Source organism: Schistocerca nitens, chromosome 9 (assembly GCF_023898315.1).
Source record: "Schistocerca nitens isolate TAMUIC-IGC-003100 chromosome 9, iqSchNite1.1, whole genome shotgun sequence".
NCBI lineage: Eukaryota > Metazoa > Arthropoda > Insecta > Orthoptera > Acrididae > Schistocerca > Schistocerca nitens.
The window spans coordinates 363300005-363320957 of record NC_064622.1 but is presented as its reverse complement, the minus strand read 5'-3'; the positions used below and the strand labels follow the sequence as shown (position 1 = coordinate 363320957).

Genomic DNA, 20953 nt, shown 5'->3' with positions numbered 1-20953 from the left:
ATGAGTGACGCAGTAGAGACATATAAGCTGGACAATATCCAACTGCCAACAAAACTGGGGGAAATACATCCCAAGGTGAACCATATCAGGATATTTCTGCTGGAAATAAGCTACCTTCCGGCGAAACCGCGCACACTGCGAAATCGAACCATGCTCAACTATACCGGCTAAGGAACAACAGAAGTAAGGAGCCCCTCTAAGGACTAGAGTACATACTGGAACAAAGTATTAGGAACAGTCGTAAGATCACTTAGTACAAATAAGTTACTGTAACAATACCAACGAAAGAAAAATTGTCAGAATAGATTTGTCGGACTCTTAAAAATGTAGAGAGTGTAGCCTTATCGACACCATACCACAGAGATACGCCTGCAGAGAGGGCAACCGAAGGCCCGTTTCACACTGGTACACTGGTGACGGTCGCCAGTGACGGTCTCCGGTAGTTGTGGTGAACACTCCTGGATCACCGGTGTCCGACACCGCAGGTATTGCCAACTGATTAGTTAGTGAAATGGACTCGAGCGAGGAGGAACTTTTGTTGGTACTTCTAAGCAGGAGGAGACGGAGGAGAAGAATGAAGAAAAAACTTTTATTACACGTACAGCCACAGCTACATAATCGGCTGGATAAAGGATTGTTTTATATTCTTTATGTCGTTTGAGAATACGTCAACTACTCAGGGATTGTAGGACATGTCACCTCGTTTATTTCGTTGAGGAAATATTGCGAACAGTATCAGAGATGACTTTGCAAACTACTTCGTTAGCTCTGAAACTGAAGTGGCTTGGCAGCTGCAAAATATGTAATTGCTAGAAATGATACGTGAACGTTAATGTGCTTAGGCCTCATAGTTCATCTGGCATTGTATTTTTGATGGGTACTGTGCAATTATTACCACGTTAACTGTAATAAGTCACATTATTGTATTCACTGAACTGACTGGAACTTACAATTAAAATTATAGTGTGTCAGGAACTTGTACCTCAATAATATTATAATAAATAAATTAATTTCATTATTGTAGTAGCCACATACGCGTAAGTAATTGTAATTAAGAATAATATTTTAAGTCTGTTTTTTTAACCATAAGGCGGAACGGCTTAAGACGCAGAACAAAAGGGGGCGAGTGATGCAAATGTGCTTGAAGGTTATTACCCTCCTAGCCACCACTTTGTTGCTATAGTCCTCGCTTTTGACATCCCAAATAGCGGGGCGACTTTCTACTTAACTTATAAAATCTTTTGTGTTAATGAAATATAAACTCATGGCTACAATGTGTACAGTATAATATATAATAAATATTTCGAGGCACTGTCTCAGAAATGACTGCCTGTCTGTTGGAAAATCTATAGATCTATGTCTGTGATCCGTGTCCCAGTGCGAACACTCCAATTAAAACTAATGCTTGTCCGGCAGTGGCTTCTGTGAACTCAGTGACCGTGTCCGTCACATGTGGCGAGGGTGAGTCACTGCTGCGTCAAAGTGTCCCGGTGAGGTGGTGTACTGCACCGGTGTGAATGCTCCAGTTCAAACGAATTTATCTCTGTCAGTGACCGTCGCTGGTGACCATCAACAGTGTCCCAGTGTGAAACGGGCCTAATATGTGAATGCTGTAGAAAGAACCTGATTTTGTTTTGCTGAACAGCAAGACAGTGCATCACACTAAAACAGTGCTACAACCATGCGAAAACTACTGTCCCGCAACCAAAAAAACACCTAGACATGTTTACTAGGATATACCCTGCATTACGGAACCAGTGAGCAGGAAGATCGATCGAATCCGAACTATACAGTATACATACACTACTGGCCATTAAAATTGCTACACTAAGAAGAAATGCAGATGATAAACGGGTATTCATTGGACAAATATATTATACTAGAACTGACATGTGATTACATTTTCACGCAATTTGAGTGCGTAGATCATGAGAAATCAGTACTCAGAACAATCGTAATAACGGCCTTGATACCCCTGGGCATTGAGTCAAACAGAGCTTGGATGACGTGTACAGGTACAGCTGCCCATGCAGCTTCAACACGACACCACAGTTCATCAGGAGTAGTGACTGGCGTATTGTGACGAGCCAGTTGCTCGGCCACCATGGACCAGACATTTTCAATTGGTGAGAGATCTGGAGAATGTGTTGCCCAGGACAGCAGTCGAACATTTTCTGTAACCAGAAAGGCCCGTACAGGACCTGCAACATGCGGTCGTGCATTATCCTGCTGAAATGTAGGATTTTGCAGGGATCGAATGAAGGGTAGATCCACGTGTCGTAACACATCGAAATGTAACGTGCACTGTTCAAAGGCCGGCCGGAGTGGCCGTGCGGTTCTAGGCGCTACAGTCTGGAGCCGAGCGACCGCTACGGTCGCAGGTTCGAATCCTGCCTCGGGCATGGATGTGTGTAATGTCCTTAGGTTAGTTAGGTTTAATTAGTTCTAAGTTCTAGGCGACTGATGACCTCAGCAGTTAAGTCGCATAGTGCTCAGAGCCATTTGAACCATTTGAACTGTTCAAAGTGCCGTCAATGCGAACAAGAGATGACCGAGACGTGTAACCAATGGCACCCCATATCGTCACGCCGGATGATACGCCAGTATGGCGACGACGAATACACGCTTCCAATGTGCGTTCACCGCGATGTCGCCAAACACGGATGTGACCATCATGATGCTGTAAACAGAATCTGGATTCAGCCGAAAAAATGACGTTTTGCTATTCGTGCATCCAGGTTTGTCGTTGAGAACACCATCGCAGGCGCTCCTGTCTGTGATGTAGCGTCAAGGGTAACCGCAGCCATGGTCTCCGAGCTGATAGTCCATGCTGCTGCAGACGTCGTTGAACTCTTCGTGCAGATGGTTGCTCTCCTGCAAACGTCCCCATTTGTTGACTCAGGGATCGGGACGTGGCTGCACGATCCGTTACAGCCATGCGGATAAGATGCCTGTCATCTCCACTGCTAGTGATACGATGCCGTTGGTATCGAGCACGGCGTTCCGTATTACCCTCCTGAACCCACCGATTCCATATCCTGCAAACAGTCATTGGGTCTCGATCAACGGGAGCAGCAATGTCGCGATACGATAAACCGCAATCGCCATAGGCTACAATCCGACCTTTATCAAAGTCGGAAACGTGATGGTACGCATTTCTCCTCCTTACACGACGCATCACAACAACGTTTCACCAGGCAACGCCGGTCAACTGCGTTTGTGTATGAGAAATCGGTTGGAAACTTTCGTCATGTCACAACGTTGTAGGGTTCGCCACCGGCGCCAACCTTGTGTGAATGCTCTGGAAAGCTTATCATTTGCATATCACAGCATCTTCTTCCTGTCGGTTAAATTTCGCGGACTGATGACCATAGATGTTAAGTCCCATAGTGCCCAGAGCCATTTGAACCATTTTTAAATTTCGCGTCTGTAGCACGTCATCTTCGTAGTGTAGAAATTTTAATGTCAAGTAGTGTAGTAGCTCCGGCTCAACTCAAGATGCTAAATGCACCAGCAAGTATGCAAACTGTATCTCAGCTGGAATACTAACACGACAAGTACGGCTAGATCTAACAGTGCGACTCCTGCAGTTTTAGTCTGGTTGGCTGGTGGTGGTGGTTATTCGCAACAAGTTCTCCGGGGAACGAAAATAAAGCATCATAGGTGCCTGATCACTTGCCTAAATTAATTTATTTTTACCGCATACACAGTGGCACTAATATTTAAGAGCAGTCGTTTACTGACTTTGAAAAGAGGGCAAGGGAAGATGTTCTTACAACTTACCTCATGCAACGTGAAAAATTAAAAGAGACTGCCGACAAAAAACTGAAGATACCAATACGCTAGGGCAGTGAAGCAGCGAAAATAATGGAAACTAAGACGCCGCAGGTTAAGAAGACGAAGATAAGGATGATCAAACTGTAATCGGTAATCAGAAAAGCAGTGAAGTAATCTTGGCGAAAATCACGAATAATATAAATGGCGCTCAACAAGTTTCTGTCTGAGTCCGTTACTACAACGTATATGTAACGTAGCACGATTCCAATGCAGGTATATAAGCACCGACATGTAGGAAAGAATAGGTAGAAACGTGAACAATTGTGACGTTATTACAATTTGAGTCCAAACAGCGAAACGTGCTGTTACTCTTTTATTGGCTGCCGAAGCACAAACGCCAGCAGACACTCATCGGAGAATGAAGAATGCATATGAGATAGCAGGTCTGTCAAAAATGGCTGCTGGGGGTGATGCGACAAGTTCGGTTCTGGTCGCAGTTTAGCACAAGATGCTAGTCGATCTGGAAGATCAGCCTCACCCACTACGAACATTCGAGTACACGCCCTGTACCCCTGATATATCCATGCGATTATCGCTTAAAAAAGGCTTTCAGTTGTCGACGATTCCAGTCAGACGACGGTGAGCAGCAGTAGTTACAGACTTCTTGACGCAGCAGGGCACGGTGTGGAAAGATTGCCTCAATTCTCACAGTGATTTTGCCTGATTGGCATAGCGGTTGTGGACTGTATGGCCTTCGAAATGAAACATCCTCATCTCCTCTTACGCCAACTGGGATGTGTACCAGATACAACTGACAGAGGAACTTATAAAAAAAATGGTTCAAAAGGCTCTGAGCGCTATGGGACAACTTCTGAGATTAGTCCCCTAGAACTTAGAACTAATTAAACCTAACTAACCTAAGGACATCACACACATCCACGCCCGAGGCAGGATTTGAACCTGCGACCGTAGCGGTCGCGCGGTTCCAGACTGTAGCGGCTAGAACCGCTTGGCCAGGATGTGTTCAGCCACATGTGAAACATCAACCACCACCTGCAACAAATGATGATGCCTAAGTAGGTGTTTTAGCTGCTGTCGCGGCTAATCCGCACATCAGTAGCAAACAAATTGCGCGAGAATCGGGAATCTCAAAAACGTCGGCGTTGAGAATGCTACATCAACATCGATTGCACCCGTACCATATTTCTATCCACCAGGAATTGCATGGCGACGACTTTGAACGTCGTGTACAGTTCTGCCACTGGGCACAAGAGAAATTACGGGACGATGACAGATCTTTTGCACGCGTTCTATTTAGCGACGCAAGCATAATTCACCAACAGCGGTAACGTAAACAGGCATAATATGCACTATTGGGCAACGGAAAATCCACGATGGCTGCGACAAGTGGAACATCAGCGACCTTGGGGGGTAATGTATAGTGCGGCATTATGAGAGGAAGGATAACTGGCCCCAATTTTAGCGATGGCAATCTAAATGGTGCAATGTATGCTGATTTCCTACGTAATTTTCCACCGATGTTACTACGTTTCACTGCATGACAGAATGGCGATGTACTTCCAACATGATGGATGTCCGGCACATAGTTCGCGTGCGGTTGAAGCGATATTGACTAGCATATTTCATGACAATTGGATTGGTCGTCGAAGCATCATACCATGGCCCACACGATCACCGTATCTGACGTCCCAGGATATCTTTCTGTGGGGAAAGTTGAAGAATATTTGCTATCGTGATCCACCGACAACGCCTGACAAGATGCGTCAGTGCATTGTCAATGCATGTGCGAACATTACGGAACGTGAACCACTCGCTGTTGAGAGGAATGTCGTTAACGTATTGCCAAATGCACTGAGGTTGACGACCGTCATTTTGAGCACTTATTGCATTAATGTGGTATTTACAGGTAATCACGCTGTAACAGCATGCGTTCTCAGAAATGATAAGTTCACAAAGGTACATGTATCACGTTGGAACAACCGAAATAAAATGTTCAAAACCTACGTTCTGTATTTTAATTTAAACATCCTACCTGTTACCAACTGTTCGTCTAAAATTGTGAGCCATATATTTGTGACTATTACAGCGCCATCTATCACAAAGCGAATGAAGTGGTCACCTAAAAAATTCATATTTCTTTACGTATTACACGAATATGTAATCAAAAATGGGGGTTCCTATTTAAAGAACGCAGTTGATATCCGTTTGACCTATGACATCGCGATCTAGCGTGCCAACCTTAGCGCCATCTGGTTTCCCCGTTGAAGTTAGAAAAGTTTCGTTCTTTGTAGTTTTTCGTTTCACGCTTATTTCGTGACATATTTGGCCCGGTCACTATCAATGGACCACCCTGTATAGTTAGATACAGATGTAGAATTATAAGTTAATGTGTGAGTGTACGCGTGTGCGTGTGTGTGTGTGTGTGTGTGTGTGTGTGTGTGCGCGTGTAAGAGAGAGACAGAGAGCGATCGAGAGAGAGGGAGAGAGAGAGAGAGAGAGAGAGAGAGAGAGAGAGAGAGAGAGAGAGAGAGAGACTTTCAAGTGATGAGCTATGACTCAGAACATAAAATTTTCATTGAATATGTACAAAATTAAGACATAAATTCACTGTACAAAATAGTAAAAGGAGTAATGAACATTAATATTAAAAATGTCTTGCGGAAGGATTGGCTTTTGAAAAGACATACAGTTTATCAACTCATACTACACTGAATGGTGTGCATCAACATGTTCTTCATACACAGAATGTGTCAATCTTATTTTCACTGAATGCATGCAACTGTTCAGTTGAAACAGGTTGCTGTAATCACATTTAGTGAATTAGATGTACTGCAAAAAAAAAAAAAAAAAAAAAAAAAAAAAAAGGTTCAAAGGGCTCTGAGCACTATGGGACTTAACATCTATGGTCATCAGTTCCCTAGAACTTAGAACTACTTAAACATAACTAACCTAACGACATCACACAACACCCAGTCATCACGAGGCATAGAAAATCCCTGACCCCGCCGGAAATCGAACCCGGGAACCCGGGCGCGGGAAGCGAGAACGCTACCGCACGATCACGAGCTGCGGACGGATGTACTGCACCGCGTCACAGTATAAAAAGCTATACTGGAGAAATCAGTGACGGAAACGTTAGATCTTAACAATATGTGAGTGGTGCCATAATCAGAAAACTTTTATGTCAGTTGACTCTCGCAGCGGAAGCCTACGCATTTTGTTAAATGTTCTGCAATATAAGAGGCGGAATTTCCATCTAGTTAGGCGAAGACGTACATTAAATTTGATATTAATACATTCAGGTGGATGACTAGTTTCCAAATAATTAATGTTCAGTAGTAGTACGATTCTGTTACTGACATCTGGTACTGAACGACAATTCTATACACTTTACATCAAACCACACTCTCTTGCATTTTAACGATGCCTAGTGTAACAAAACGTCCTACAGTAGTATGTTATAAAGACATTGGAATAATCGTTGCGGAAAACTGACAGGAGTGAAAGTATAAAATAATTAAAGGAAAGACATTCCAGTGACCGTGCGTTCGTAAAGACATGTTCTGCGATATAACTGCAACTCTTCTAGTAACTACAAAAGTATCTGCAATGGAAATTTATTGATTTAGTTCACATCTAACTGCTTCAAATTTCTGTCAGTCAAATATATATTTGCACCCGAGCAGTTTTGTCCCATTAGAGCTCCGACACATTCCAACCTGCACAGCTTTCGTCTGACTGTGACTGACAGCACATGTATAACGTCATCACACTGCATCTCCAGTGGTGTAAACTAAGGTTAATTTCTTCGTGTCACCCAAGCTGCTTTCATTGTGTTACCCAAAGACTTCTGGCCACGGAGTGCACTGGTTTTACTGGATGGCGATACCCAAGAAATGAAAACGGCGAGCACTCATATTGGTCTGTGCAGAATCGATAAAGACGCAAAGACGTCCGTTTCCTGCTACTTATGTAACTCACATTATTTGAAGAACTCTCCTGGATACAATAATTGTTGTACATGGATGAGTGTAACTGAGGCCTCGTCCTATCCCTAACATCAATGCACGGCTTTCAGCAAAATTTATACTACTGTGTTCTCGAGACTACGTCACACAAGTATTTTGTGTTGCGTCTTTCTAGCTCGTCAATATTTATAAGCTTCGAAACCGTGCGTTCTTCATAGGCAGTGAGGTATTCAAACAACGCTAACATTAGATATGTGTGCAGTATATGTACTCCTTTTCCTGTAATACTAAAGGGGTCCTTGCAACGAAAAGGTCTGAACCACTGTGTTATACTTAAACAATGTTGAGCAGAGATTTCCGCTGCCATATGCTTGGAGTAGGTTGAAGGAAAATCAGAGGTAAGGAAACTTTAGATGGAGTAGTTGTTGCGTATTTAAGAAATGAGAAAAGTGGAAATACGGCTGCACCAGATGGTGTGGTAAATGGGACTGTACCGTGCTACAAACAAATTAAATTTCTCCAGAAGCTGTCCGCATCTCGTTTCTCTTACTTGAAGTTGCGCAGTGGAAATTTGCTACGATCGATGGAACACTATTTCCTGCAACACTTTTTGTACGGAAGCATTTCGTTTCCCCTCTTTTTATCGTTTTTTAGGTTTTCTAGCGGCGTGAGAAAATTGAGAGAAAACATGTGAGGGTATAAACTGTGTTACCTGCACTATATGACAGCAGGCAGGGCAACAAGGTAGTCCCAGATTTTTGTCGCTGCAACGCTTGGTCCTCGCAAAGTAGCCGTCTCCTTAATTGTAGCAGAACTCAGTTATCCACACTAAGGATTAATATGCAGTATGTACTATCCCCAGAATTGTAATAAACTAAGCATGGTTATAAGCAGCTCAATGTGTCTTCCCTCCTTTACGGAAATGATCAGCAATGACCATTTGTACTTTTGAGGTAGACAATAAATAATGCAAAGTCAACGCCAGAGAACATCGTCAGCTTTGGAGGTGAAAGAAAAACAATCTTGTCACACTGCGACACGCCATATAAGAAAACCCAAGCGCCGTTGTCGTTCGAGGAGGATACTCTGGCTCGTTTGATGTCCATGTCTGGACATAACCACTGACTAAGACTGAATTTCGTCGTGAAATGGAGAAAAGAATGTCACACAAAAGCATTGAAGGAAATTAACAAATAATTTGACTGGTGTGACGATCAGCCAGGCCTAGCTGATCAAACGAAAGGAGATACTTACAGTGAATTTTGCAGACTGTTACTAAGGAAAGCGAGTTTGGTCTATTGCACTGAGGGACAGTATCTGCTATACCCTATGTCCCACGCTTGTGTTAGCGAATCTCTAAGTGTTTGACAATGAACATAAGTGACAATGATTAGGATCATTGTTGTTCAATACCTGGCGCCTTCTGATCCAGCCACAGTTACACAAACAAGTGTATTCAGAACTGCAAATACGATTAGACAACAGCCATACAATTTACTAGTGACAACTGAAAATCTATGCCCGACCGGCACTCCCTTGATTTCCTGATTTACGCGACCGGTCACCTCAACAACTTCAGCCACTCCTCCAGGACCGACCCAAAACTCTACATATCACTAAGAGTCCATTTCCGGCACGCAACAGCTGCTGTGATTCCCACATAGGGATAGATTTTATTATTATAATTCTGTCTAGCCATTACTTTACCATTTGGATACTACACCAAAAACACAGACACGGCAAACGGCGTCAGCGGCAGCCTGCAAGTGGTGCTGTCTCAAATGGTTCAAATGGCTCTGAGCACTATGGGACTTAACATCTATGGTCATCAGTCCCCTAGAACTTAGAACTACTTACACCTAACTAACCTATGGACATCACATAACACCCAGTCATCACGAGGCACAGAAAATCCCCGACCCCGCCGGGAATCGAACCCGGGAACCCGGGCGTGGGAAGCGAGAACGCTACCCCACGACCACGAGCTGCGGACGGCGCTGTCTCACTCATATAGTACAAATAGATGAATAGATCGATTAACAACAAAGGTCATATACCGTCTAATCATGTACTACTAAAGTGTCACCTGTCAATGTCGTCTTTGCGGCAAAACAGACTAATAATCAAGAGGCAACAGGTACTTATTGTCAGCAGTAGGATGCAAGTTATTGTAAATCTTTGTGTCTGGAATTTTTATGATAAACGTTTTGTTTCTGACACTTTAGGATAATTTTCCTTAAAATACATCATAGTCGCCGTTGACTGTATGAAATGTTTATTATTACGATTGCTATTTCGGGCTTAGGGCCATTTCCAAGTAACACTGCAAAAGTTACCTAAACACAACAAAAAACATAAAGAAAGCACAGGGTGTGTATAAACAATTAAACAAACATTTCAGTAAGATAGTAGCGTAATTATAAGAATTGTTGAGAAATATACATAACTTCCATTCTGTGAGAATATAAGACTATCTGACATGTCGTTGTCAAAATGTAGCCTTTTCACTGCGAGAGTCGCGCAAGATCCAATGCGTACGACACTTATTATATCGTGAAATGTTGTTAAATATGTGCTGTATTGTCAATGCAATGGTTCAAAATGGTTCAAATGGCTCTGAGTACTATGGGACCTAACATCTGAGGTCATCAGTCACCTAGAACTTAGAACTACTTAAAGCTAACTAACCTAATGACATCACACACATCCATGCCCGAGGCAGGATTCGAACCTGCGACTGTAGCGGTCGCGCGGTTCCAGACTGAAGCGCCTAGAACCGCTCGGCCAAATCGGCCGGCTGTCAATGTTACCATAGTTCTAATAATCTGTCACAAATAAAAGCTCAGGTGCACTGACAACATGTGGAGCTTAGTCTGTTGGCGCGAAAATACATTACTAAAGATACTGCCTGTCCACGTAGCAAAGATAGTGCACACCAAGGATACACTTATAAGCTTTATATCAACCAGGCTCTATTATAGCAAACAAGACTATGTAAATAAGTAGGATGCATCCTGTATTTGTGCAGAGGTATTGTGAAGTTTTGTCCCGATATGTGGTGCTGCACAGTGAATTGGACTGCTGTCGAGCGTTTTACGCCATTCGTATTCATAAAATGTATACGTTTTTTTTCTTTATTGTTATTTTGAAACCTGTTTACAGGCAGGCCTGCAGCAGCATACCACGCCGCTCTTTGGCCGCAGAGAAACACAAAGATACAAATGAAGACAATTAGAGAAAAAAAAGATGGTGACCATATAAACGGAGACAAACATTTTTTTAAATGCAAGGTGCCGTTCACGGGCGTAGAGTCCAAGATAAAATTTTTCAGACATTTGGACACAGACAGAGACGAAAATTGTCACACGTGAACGTAGGTGCACAAAACGAATAACACTGAACCACTTAAGCACAAAACGACGGCACACACAGAACGCGAGGCGTTGATCTCCGGCGCGCGAATGTTCACCAACTGCGTACGAGTCCGGGGACCTACCAAGAGAGGAGGAGGGGGGTATGGGAGAGGGAGAGGGGAGAGCAGATGCCATGGGGAGGGGAGATAGGGGGAAGGGGGGAAGGGGGAGGGGAAGCCCGGGGGAAGAGGGGAGGAAAGAGGGGACAGGGGAAAAGGAAAGGGAAGGGAAGAGAAGGGAGGGAGGGTGCCTAAAGGAAAGGACACAGGAAGTGTGGGGGGGGAGGAGCAAAGTTGATAGGAGGGGTAGATGGAGGGGAGGAGGACATCATCAGGGAGGGGGAGCTGGCGAAAACCACCTTGGCAGAGGGTAAGGAGGGTGGAGAGATGGAGACCGGGTGGAACGTGGGAATACAGGCGCGGCAGCGGGTGGGGGTGGGAGAGGATGGGTGAGACAAGCGGGTGAGGACGATCGAATTTGCGGGAGGTGTACAGGATCCGTATCCTTTCAAGAAAAAGGGGGAGGTGGGGGAAGGGGATGAGATCATACAGGATCCGCGTGGGGGAGGGGAGGCGGATGCGATAGGCGAGGGGGAGAGCATGGCGTTCAAGCATTTGTAGGGATTTATAAAAGGTAGGGGGGACGGAGATCCAGGCCAGATGGGCGTAACAAAGAATAGGGCGGATGAGGGATTTACAGGTGTGGAGGATGGTGGGGGGGGGGGGTCCAGACCCCACGTACGGCCGGAAAGGAGCTTGAGGAGACGGAGCCGGGAGCGTGCCTTTGCTTGGATTATCCGGAGATGGAGAGTCCAGGAGAGGCGACGGTCGAGTGTGACGCCAAGGTAAAAAATGTATACGCATTATACGTATTATATATCAGAGCTCTGTCTTCATCTCAATTACGAGCACTTAAGTCAATGTGAGAGCTTTTTAACGTGATACATTATTAGACCGATGGTAACACTGACAATACAGCACATATTTAACAACATTTTATGATGTAATAAGTGTCATACTCATAGGATCTTGTGGGACTCTCGCAGCCAGAAGGCTACATTTTGACGTGATATTTACTCATATACCCTGTGCTTCATTTTTGTGTTTTTGTTGTGTTTAGGTAACTTTTGGAGTGTTACTCGAAAATGGTTCTAAGGTCGAAATTGCAATCGTAATAATAATCATTTCATACAGTCAACGACGAATATGGTGTCTATTAAGAAATATTATATGACTGTGAATCCCAACCATGAAAAGTTAATCTAACTTTAAGTTACTGACTGGCTCTGTAATCGGAAACCATTAAAAAATTTCGCCAGTTTTGAAGAAATATAAGCGTTCATGACGTACTTAATTAAATTTCTGGACCTATTTCTTTTTATTTTCCGTTCTCCGTTATGCACATTTAAAAAGCGCTATTGAACTTGTTAGCCTGGTCTTCTCGTACTCTTCCCAAAGTCTGTTCACGAATTGGCTGTGTTGTTTCTTGCGTTCTTATGTCCACTGTCCTCCAGTGGCCTTTTCATCTTCAGCTTCAGTACCCTTTTTTGAATACACCTCCAGCAGTTCGGTACCCCGAGCGGCCTCTGTCGGCGCAATACAGGAAGGCCAGCGGCAGCGTTCCAGCCCACTCACGCTCGGAGCCACTTCCTTATGGGTCGCCATGTAGACGGCACCTACTCACGGCTTCAACTTCACTATTGTTGCTATTGTATGAACCAGACTCTATGTCTTGTCGCATCGTTTGTAATGAATCTTCATATGTGTTGAGAAATACAAGTTAAGTAAATGATCTGTTTACTGTGTCACTTGCACACTAATCATTACTGCTCCTGTCCAGTTTTCCTATTATGACAGTTGCTGCGTTACTCTGTAGACCACCTCTCCTTACCCTTGTCTACGGCCGGCCGCTGTGGCCGAGCGGTTCTAGGCGCTTCAGTCTGGAACCGCGCGACCTCTACGGTCGCAGTTTCGAATCCTGCCTCGTGCACGGATCTGTGTGATGCCCTTAGGTTAGTTAGGTTTAAGTAGTTCTAAGTTCTAGGGGATTCATGACCTCGGATGTTAAGTCCCATAGTGCTCATATAGGGGACTCATGACCTCAGATGTTAAATCCCATAGTGCTCAGAGCCTTTTGAACCTTGTCTACAAAGGTGTACACAAGTTCAGTGTGACTTCATGCAGTTCTCATCTCATCTGAACTCCATTTCTTGCCATACTCAATGCACCATGTCAGGTGGGACTTGCTCAATTGCGTTGTAAATTCCAGGTCTCAGCTCCCGTAGAGAAGCCAGTCAAGGATTGGACTATTATCATTTATGAATCCTGAAAATAAGAGATAGAGAGGTGTCAGGCCCGGTGAATGTGAGAGTCATCCATTTGGCGCGCCTCGTATCTGGAAAACAGGCATTTAGGAAATCCCAGACGTCAGAAATCAACTGATTTATTAATACACACCAAATAATCATGTGGTGGACGTCCAGCTTCCTAGAAGCAAACTGGTCTCGCTTGCTCTAAGACATCGTCGTATGCATACGGAAGACCTGAGGTTTTATTATGTCTTAGCCAAAAAGCTAGTTCCAATGAAGCATTTACGCGATTTATGAAAAACAGGCCTACTGTACGAAAATTACATTTCACACTTGTCAATGGCCCCTTAAACTAAAACACAAAGCCAACATGCTTGGACGAGTAAAGCCAGCCATCTTCGGTGCAATTGCCGCTAGCGTCAGCGGTGGCGCGATCTTGTACTAGCGTAACACGTGAGACAAAACCTGATTTGTTTTCCCTCAACATGGCACTAAGACCATGTTTGTAAGTTGTATTAATAAGTTTGTACGAATTGTCGAGACTGTTAAGTCCTTTTTGACAATCTCCCCCCCCCCCCCCCCATACAACTTTACACTGAGGAGAGCCAGACGCATGGGGACATTCCGTTTCGGAAATCGACATGAATTAAATATTCTGCCACCCACAGTGTCAATAGCTGCCGAGAATATTAAATTTCAGGCATTACCTTTCACCACTTAACGACCGATAGCAGCGGCGTTAGCGTAAAGTTATCAGTGCTAACAGACAAGCATCACAGCATAAATAACCGCAGAAATCAATGTGAGACGTACATCGAACGTATCAGGCCAATATGGGGAAATTTGTTGTTAAGAGGCTATGGCAGCAGACGTCGGACGCGAGTGCCTTTGCGAACACCACAACAAAGCCTGCAGCGTCTCTCCTGGGCTTGCTATCGTATTGGTTGTACCCTAAACTGGAAAACCATGGCCTGGTCTGGTAAGTCCCGAGTTGACTTGGTAAGAGCTATGATAGGATTCGAGTGAGCTGCGGAACCCATGACCTTACGAACTTAACGGTCAAGAAAACACTGCGTGCGGTGGCAGATAATGGCGTGGGCTGTGTTTACACAGAATGAACTGCTGGTCCGACGCAACCGATCGTTGTCTGGAAATGGTTATATTTTACTACTCAGTCCTTTCACATCCATTAATGGATTTCATGTTCCAAACAACGATGGAATATTTATGCGTGACAATGAGACATGTCACTGGACTACAAATGAAGCGACAGGTTTGACGAACATCCTGGGCAACTCGAGCGAATGATTTGGCCACCCAGATTTCCCGACATGAATCCCGTCGAACATGTACGGGACATAATCGAGAGGTCAGTTCGTGCACAAACTTCTGAAATGGCAATGCTTTAGAGGCAGCACAGCTCAATATATCTGCAGGGGACTTCCATCGACATGCTGAGTCCATGCCAGATCTATTTGCTGCACTACGCCCGGTAAAAAGAGCTCCGACACGATATTGCGAGGTATCCCAATTCTTGTGTCTCCTTGGGTATGTGTATCTTGTGGTCTGTCCCAGAATTTAAATAACAGGTTTAAAGGAGTGGCCTACGGGACCATCCGACCGCCGTGTCAGCCTCCGTGGAGGATGCGGGTAGCAGGGGCGTGTGGTCAGCACATCGCTCTCCCGGTCGTTATGGTGGTATTCTTGACCGAAGCCGCTACTGTTCGGTCGAGTAGCTCCTCAACTGGCATCACGAGGCTGAGTGCACCCCGAAAAATGGCAACAACGCATGGCGGCCTGGATGGTCACCCATCCAAATGCCGACCACGCCTGACAGCGGTTAACTTTGGCGATCTCCCGGGAACCGGTGTAACCACTGCGGCAAGACCGTTGCCTGGTTTAAAGGAAAAGTAGGAAGTAAATTAAGATGTGAAGAGTTTCCACCACGTAGGTGAGATCTCGCAATGTCCAATCGTGGCGTAGCGCTAAGGCAGGGTAGAGCAGAGTGGATAGAGAGCTGTACTCACACTTGACCCGGAAGTCGAGCTCGTTGGAGGCGGCCTCTCCCTGGGCGTTGGCGGCGACGCAGACGTAGCGGCCGGCGCCCTGGCGAGACACCTTCTGCAGCACCAGGCTCTGGTTGCTATGGATGACGTGCGCGCTCTGATTGTGGCTCAGCGGCGCGTCCTGTGGACCAGCAACAGGGTTTACACTCTGTGCAGCTCTCACAGGAGACGAAGACAACCACAGTTCACATAATCAGAAAAAGTTACACAATACAACATTGCCTGAATAGAAAAGCGAAGCAGCCAGAACATGTAGTCGGATGTCAAAGTCATTTCCTACATTACACCCCATCGGCCGCTATGTCAGAGTTGCAATTCTCTGTGACAGACAGAACTGCCACGAGAGTGCGTTAGCGCTGTTCGTGTTCACTTATTACCAGGCCTGGTAGTATATATAAAGAGAACGAACAGTGTCAGATATTCAGTGACCCCTGTGAAGAACACGGAGTTCCTACATACTTTAGTGAAACAACATTGTCAGTGTTTGACAGAGATTGAAAGAGGCCTCATTGTGGTTCTTTATTTGGCTGGCTGGTCGAATCGTGCAATTTCCAGATTTGTTGCGGATTTGGATGTGACAGCTGCTCAATGCTGGATTCAATGGAGACGAGAGGCCAGGTATACTTGTCGTCAAGGTTTCCGTTACCCACGTCTGACCACCACAATAGAGGATTCTTATGGCGTGCACCAAGTATAGCGTAGCTCCTTCAAATTTTCCCCTGCTTCCGAGAACGGGTTATGGACACCGTGCAACATTCTGTGTCATCCTAACCAATGATAATAGAGTAGTAGCAAGCAGACAAGGGAATTGCCATCCAAAGTGTAGTAGAATTATCACCACAAAACTAGTAAATGCGTTTGAAGTAATCCCGTCTCGGGAAAGCATGGCATCGCCTTAAGCTAAGCGAAAATTGAGACACGTATAACACGTGTGACGTGACACGACACACAGCGCTACGCGCACGTTCCGCACGTGTCGAGCGGGTCCAACACATATTGATAAACGCACACGTACTTTGCACGTGCCCGTTGGCGACCTCTGGGCTGACAGCAACGAAGCGCGAGCACACTGTACTCTTTCTCAAACGACTTTACAGAAGCTATTCAGTAACAATATTTCATTTTTGCATTGCTTGTAGCGTTATATGTCAGCTTCGTGGCAAAGTGCCCATAATCTCGCTAATGCTTATACTTATTGTGGTATATACATTTTAGTAAGATGCTAAGCAAAATTCGAAAAGTTAGCAATGAAAAATAGAGGTCGCTATGAATTTGCGTTTGGTGCGTATTACACAACATCTTGCTGCGTATGAAATTTAGCCAACACGTTGAATATTTCTTTAGACTTGGGAGGAAGTCTCTATCTGTCTCCGATCTCGAGAAAGTGGATCCTATGTAGCGCGCTCAATCTCGATCTGACGCCGCGAGAATGAAGTATTCAAAACATCTCTCATACCTCCTAAACCACTTGAGATATCGAAACGAGAGTTGGATTGTACACAAGGAGGAGAATATTTTGCCACTTCGTAAACACACGAACTTTCTTATGTACGGCGATATACCGTTAGTTATACTTCCTTTTTTTTTTTTCACTCCAGTCACTGTAATTTTTTAAGAATTATCGACAGCCAGTGAAACAAGATTTTCCTATTATGAAAATAAACATGAAATTTCTTCTCTTATGTTAGTCCAAACTGACAGTATGAGGTTTTTAGTAAGCTATTGAGCTCATTGACTGCATATTACTTGTTTAATGAGACACACTGTTTCAGATTCTGTCGCAATAGGTGCTGTGAGATGAGTCTGAGCAAATTACACTGTGTTTTTGCAAAGGAAGTACAATTAAACATGCCAACAAGATAAATGTGGCCGTTACTCATAAATGGTGATGCTTCTTCGAGTGAGAATAAGTTAGCAATTCACACAAAATTGCCAATTCTGTAGGAATTTTGATCGAATCCTCTTAACCCGTCGTATTTGTAACACTGAACGACTGGAATGGAATCTTACCAAAGGATTTTATTCCTTCTCCTGATCTGAGCAGTATTAAAATAATGACGACCATTTTCTTCAGTGGAATGATATTCCAGATGCCAGATGTTGGTTTCTCACCTACAGCTTACAATATGACAATGTGTGATTCACGAATAAAATAGTTGTTACTGAGAAAAATGAACAATTGATCTGTGATACAACACAATGGTCAGTGTATTTTCAGCAGCTGAGCATAAACACTGAAGAACACTAACATGAAGGTAGAGCTGCTTTTGTCAGCAATATATTTCAACAAATTAAATATATCTAATCACCAGCCGGCCGCGGTGGTCTCGCGGTTCTAGGCGCGCAGTCCGGAACCGTGCGACTGCTACGGTCACAGGTTCGAATCCTGCCTCGGGCATGGATGTGTGTGATGTCCTTAGGTTAGTTAGGTTTACGTAGTTCTAAGTTCTAGGGGACTGATGACCAAAGCAGTTGAGTCCCATAGTGCTCAGAGCCATTTTTAGCCATCTAATCACCACACTCTTTCAGAATACTCCTACTATCGTAATAATACGGAATATTTTTTTCATTTCTGTAGCCTCTTGTATACTTAGATTATTAATGCTATTAATGTGCATGCAACAATTGAAATGATTTTTCTCAACACTGTGAGCCAATTAAAATATTGTTATTTGTGACTGCTTTTCGACTATTTCTAGCTTGCAGTCATGTCCACATGTACATAGTACACTACTGGCCATTAAAATTGCTACACCAAGAAGAAATGCAGATAATAAACGGGTATTCATTGGACAAACATATTATATTAGAACTAACACGAGATTAAATTATCAATCAATTTGGGTGCATAGATCATAAAAAATCAGAACCCAGAGCAACCACCTCTGGCCGTAATAACGACGTGGATGGCGTGTACAGGTACAGCTGCCCATGCAGCTTCAACACGATACCACAGTTCATCAAGAGTTGCTCGGCCACCATTGACCAGACGCTTTCAATTGGTGAGAGATCTGGAGAATGTGCTGGCCAGGGCAGCGGTCGAACATTTTCTGTATCCAGAAACGCCCGTACAGGACCTGTGACATGCGGTCGTGCATTATCCTGATTAAATGTAGGGATCCGCAGGGATCGAATGAAGGGTAGAGCCACGGGTCGTAACACATCTGAAATGTAATGTCCACTATTCAAAGTGTCGTCAATGCGAACAAGAGGTGACCGAGACGTGTAACCAATGGCACCCCATACCATCACGCCGGGTGATACGCCAGTATGGCGATGACGAAAACACGCTTCCAATGTGCGTTCACCGCGATGTCGCCAAACACGGATGTGACCATCATGATGCTGTAAACAGAATCTGGATTCATCCGAAAAAATGATGTTTTGCCATTCGTGCACCCAGGTTCGTCGTTGAATACATCATCGCAGGCGCTCCTGTCTGTGATGCAGCGTCAAGGGTAACCGCAGCCATGGTCTCCGAGCTGATAGTCCATGCTTCTGCATACGTCGTCGAACTGTTCGTGCAGATGGTTGTTGTCTTGAAAACGTCCCCATCTGTTGACTCAGGGATCGAGACGTGGCTGCATGATCTGTTACAGCCATGCGGATAAGATACCTGTCATCTCGACTGCTGGTGATACGAGACCGTTGGAATCCAGCACGGCGTTCCGTATTACCTTCCTGCACCCACCGATTCCATATTCTGCAAACAGTCATTTGATCACGACCAACGCGAGCAGCAATGTCGTGATACGATAAACCTCAATCGCGATAGGCTATAATCCGACCTTTATCGAAGTCGGAAACGTGATGGTACGCATTTCTCCGCCTCACACGAGCCATCACAACAACGTTCCACCAGGCAACGCCGGTCAACTGCTGTTTGTGTATGAGAAATAGATTGGAAACTTTCCTCATGTCAGCACGATGAATGTGTCGCCACCGGCACCAACCTTGTGTGAATGCTGTGAAAAGCTATTCATTTGCATATCACAGCATCTTCTTCCTGTCGGTTAAAAAAATGGTTCAAATGGCTCTGAGCACTATGGGACTTAACATCTATGGTCATCAGTCCCCTAGAACTTAGAACTACTTAAACCTAACTAACCTAAGGACAGCACACAACACCCAGCCATCAGGAGGCAGAGAAAATCCCTGACCCCGTCGGGAATCGAACCCGGGAACCCGGGCGTGGGAAGCGAAAACGCTACCGCACGACCACGAGATGCGGGCTCCTGTCGGTTAAATTTCGCGTCTGTAGCACGTCATCTTCGTGGTGTAGCAATTTTAGTGGCCAGTAGTGTATAATGGATCTTGTTACATCCATATCCAAGTAACGACAGTGAAACTTATGTACTTCATTCCTTGTAAGATATTTTCCTGATGCTCAAAGGGGTCGTATCAGTGGAAATTACGTCTTTTCGACTTTTTGCAACAGTTCGTAGAGATACGCCAGCATAACAGGCAACAAGTTAATAACCTTATTTTGTTTTCCTGCCTTGCGTCTAAATCACGTGATTTTCTAATATTCCTTATTTCCTTATTCAGTACCTTCACGATGTCTGTCCGTTCTTACGATCTGAAAACATTATGGAGGCAGAAGATATAATCTCAGTGGCTAATGGCACACCAGTTATTGAACTGTGCATTGTTATTGACAAAAGAGTAAACAAAACAGAAGAACTGTATAGATATATGCAACTGAAAACTTTTATGTACTAACGAAAAGAGATGGAGCGCTTAAAGGGCGAGGAACGAAGCATTACTCAGTGATAATAAAATTCAGTATACAGTAAGACCGTATTTTTCGGATGGGCAATACTTTCACTGCCCATATGCGCCATGCTAAAGTGAACATACCGCAATAACTGCCTTCCCGCTCCCCGCCTCACCCCTTCCGCAATACTCGCGCGGCGCGAGAAACTGTGCCACAACCACAACGCCGCGCGACCTGGCACTGGCGCGCGTTGCGTCCCAGTCGCGTCGCGTCGCAATTTGCACGGTCCCATATGAACCAGTAAGTTACAAAAATGCGCGCTGCGCTGCGTCGCGCCACACCAGCTATACGCGTCTCAATTTGCGCCTAGCCTTACGCTCAGTAAAGAGTCACGGTCCAGCACTACCCCGGATGATCATCGTTAGCGAATATGCCGATAATCTGATGTGAAGTTTCATTCTCACAAAATTGTGGAGAGGAAAAGCGGTGTCACTCTGGTGTCATGGTGTAGGGAGCCATCAAGTATGAAATCTGGTAACGGCTAGTCATTGAGAAAAATCTGATGGCACAATGGATCTCACGTCCTCATGAGTTGCGTAATTTGCGACAGTATCGTAGTGGTATTATTCAACAGAACAGTCCTCATCCACACATGACACATGGCTCCATGAATATTTGAACAC

General features: G+C 44.6%; 1 protein-coding gene across 1 annotated transcript in view; it reads right to left on the bottom strand.

Moving 5' to 3' along the window:
* Positions 1-20953, bottom strand: part of LOC126204242 (hemicentin-2-like) — a 308103-nt gene that overhangs the window by 121684 nt on the left and 165466 nt on the right. The window contains exon 6 of the mRNA XM_049938636.1: positions 15515-15674. Within this exon, the coding sequence (XP_049794593.1) occupies positions 15515-15674 (160 nt within the window). The remainder of the gene's footprint in view (positions 1-15514; positions 15675-20953) is intronic.